Here is a 1204-nt window from a genome sequence, read left to right as displayed (position 1 = left end):
GCACCACACACACACTCTGCTCCGGTCCAGAGACACGATAGCACGGAGCGGATCACATGCGAGAGTCGGTGCAGACCACAAAATGTATCGGAGCTATTTGAATTTTACACCGAATTTTATAGCAATATGGATGAGATTGTGGCTGGCATATCCTGTCAAATGCGGCTTTACGGAGCTCAACGGCTCTGAACGGCTCTAGCCCAAGCGGTGATAAACGAACACTATTAGCTATTTTAAAAAGGGGCGGGGCTGCTTGATATGTCCCGCCCTGTCTTCCTGTTTCAGTTCAAATGACGTCAACACAGAGTAACGCTGCGTGTTTCTAAGCATTTCAGGGGACCTTTAAGATTAAAACCATAATCTGCATGCTGAGGAAGCATTAGTTGTGTAAAGGAGAGCAGAGATGTTCATAGTTCCTTTGTTTCTGCACAGGTGACAAATCGATACATGTCTCAACTGAAAGATGCACACAAGTCACATCCATTTATTAAGGAATATATTGCTAAGGTAAGGTTATTTAGTGTGAGACGGGACATCTTGTTCTGTTATTCTTTTTTGAGAGCATATTGTGAAGGCATTATTTGAGTAACTGTGAAAAAATGAAGTACTAAGTTTAATAAAGACATTGTAAACTCAATTATGTTCCCACAGGAGAATGAATTTGACAGGCTTGCCATGCAGTACGCCCCCAGCGCCTGAAGAACTAGTTTGAATTTGTCTCCTAAAATGCAACACATTATTTTTCCTCTTTACACTTTTTTTTTTTAAATGCCTTTAAACAAAATAACATTAATCTGTTTGAGATTTGTTTGCTCTGTCTTTTTGATATGCCCAAAAGCTCTACAAACATTCCTGTATGATGGTTAAATAAATGTTTATCATACATAGTGTTTTTATGGTAATGAATATTCATATTGTGATTTTAAAAAAAGTGCAAAAGCTGTGTGAAATGTCTTCATAACACATCAGTTCACCATACTGATTGTCAGTTCATACAAAATAATAATATGGGGTATCTTTAGACCATAAACAATAAATTATTCTTAATTGAATGTACTTATAATCAGCATTGTGTAATGTCACAGTATTGATATAAATGAAAGTTACTGTAAAAAGTGTTGCCCTATACAGACGTGTAACCTCTTATCATCAAATGCTCCAAACTATTGTTTTGTTTTAACTAGATTTGAGATTACAAAACAGT

The 1204-nt window shown here is 36.6% G+C and overlaps 1 protein-coding gene across 1 annotated transcript in view; it reads left to right on the top strand.

The window, feature by feature from the left end:
• The window catches only part of LOC107558180 (coatomer subunit epsilon-like), a gene marked incomplete at its 5' end in the record, with an annotated part of 6490 nt that extends 5589 nt beyond the window's left edge, over positions 1 to 901 (top strand). Inside the window, 2 exons of the mRNA XM_016241800.1 lie at positions 433 to 507; positions 652 to 901. Of these exons, the coding sequence (XP_016097286.1) occupies positions 433 to 507; positions 652 to 699 (123 nt within the window). The remainder of the gene's footprint in view (positions 1 to 432; positions 508 to 651) is intronic.
• Between the last annotated feature and the right edge of the window lie 303 nt (positions 902 to 1204).

This window comes from Sinocyclocheilus grahami, unplaced genomic scaffold (assembly GCF_001515645.1).
Source record: "Sinocyclocheilus grahami isolate Dianchi unplaced genomic scaffold, SAMN03320097.WGS_v1.1 scaffold634.1, whole genome shotgun sequence".
Lineage (NCBI taxonomy): Eukaryota > Metazoa > Chordata > Actinopteri > Cypriniformes > Cyprinidae > Sinocyclocheilus > Sinocyclocheilus grahami.
This window is presented reverse-complemented; position numbering and strand designations above follow the sequence as displayed.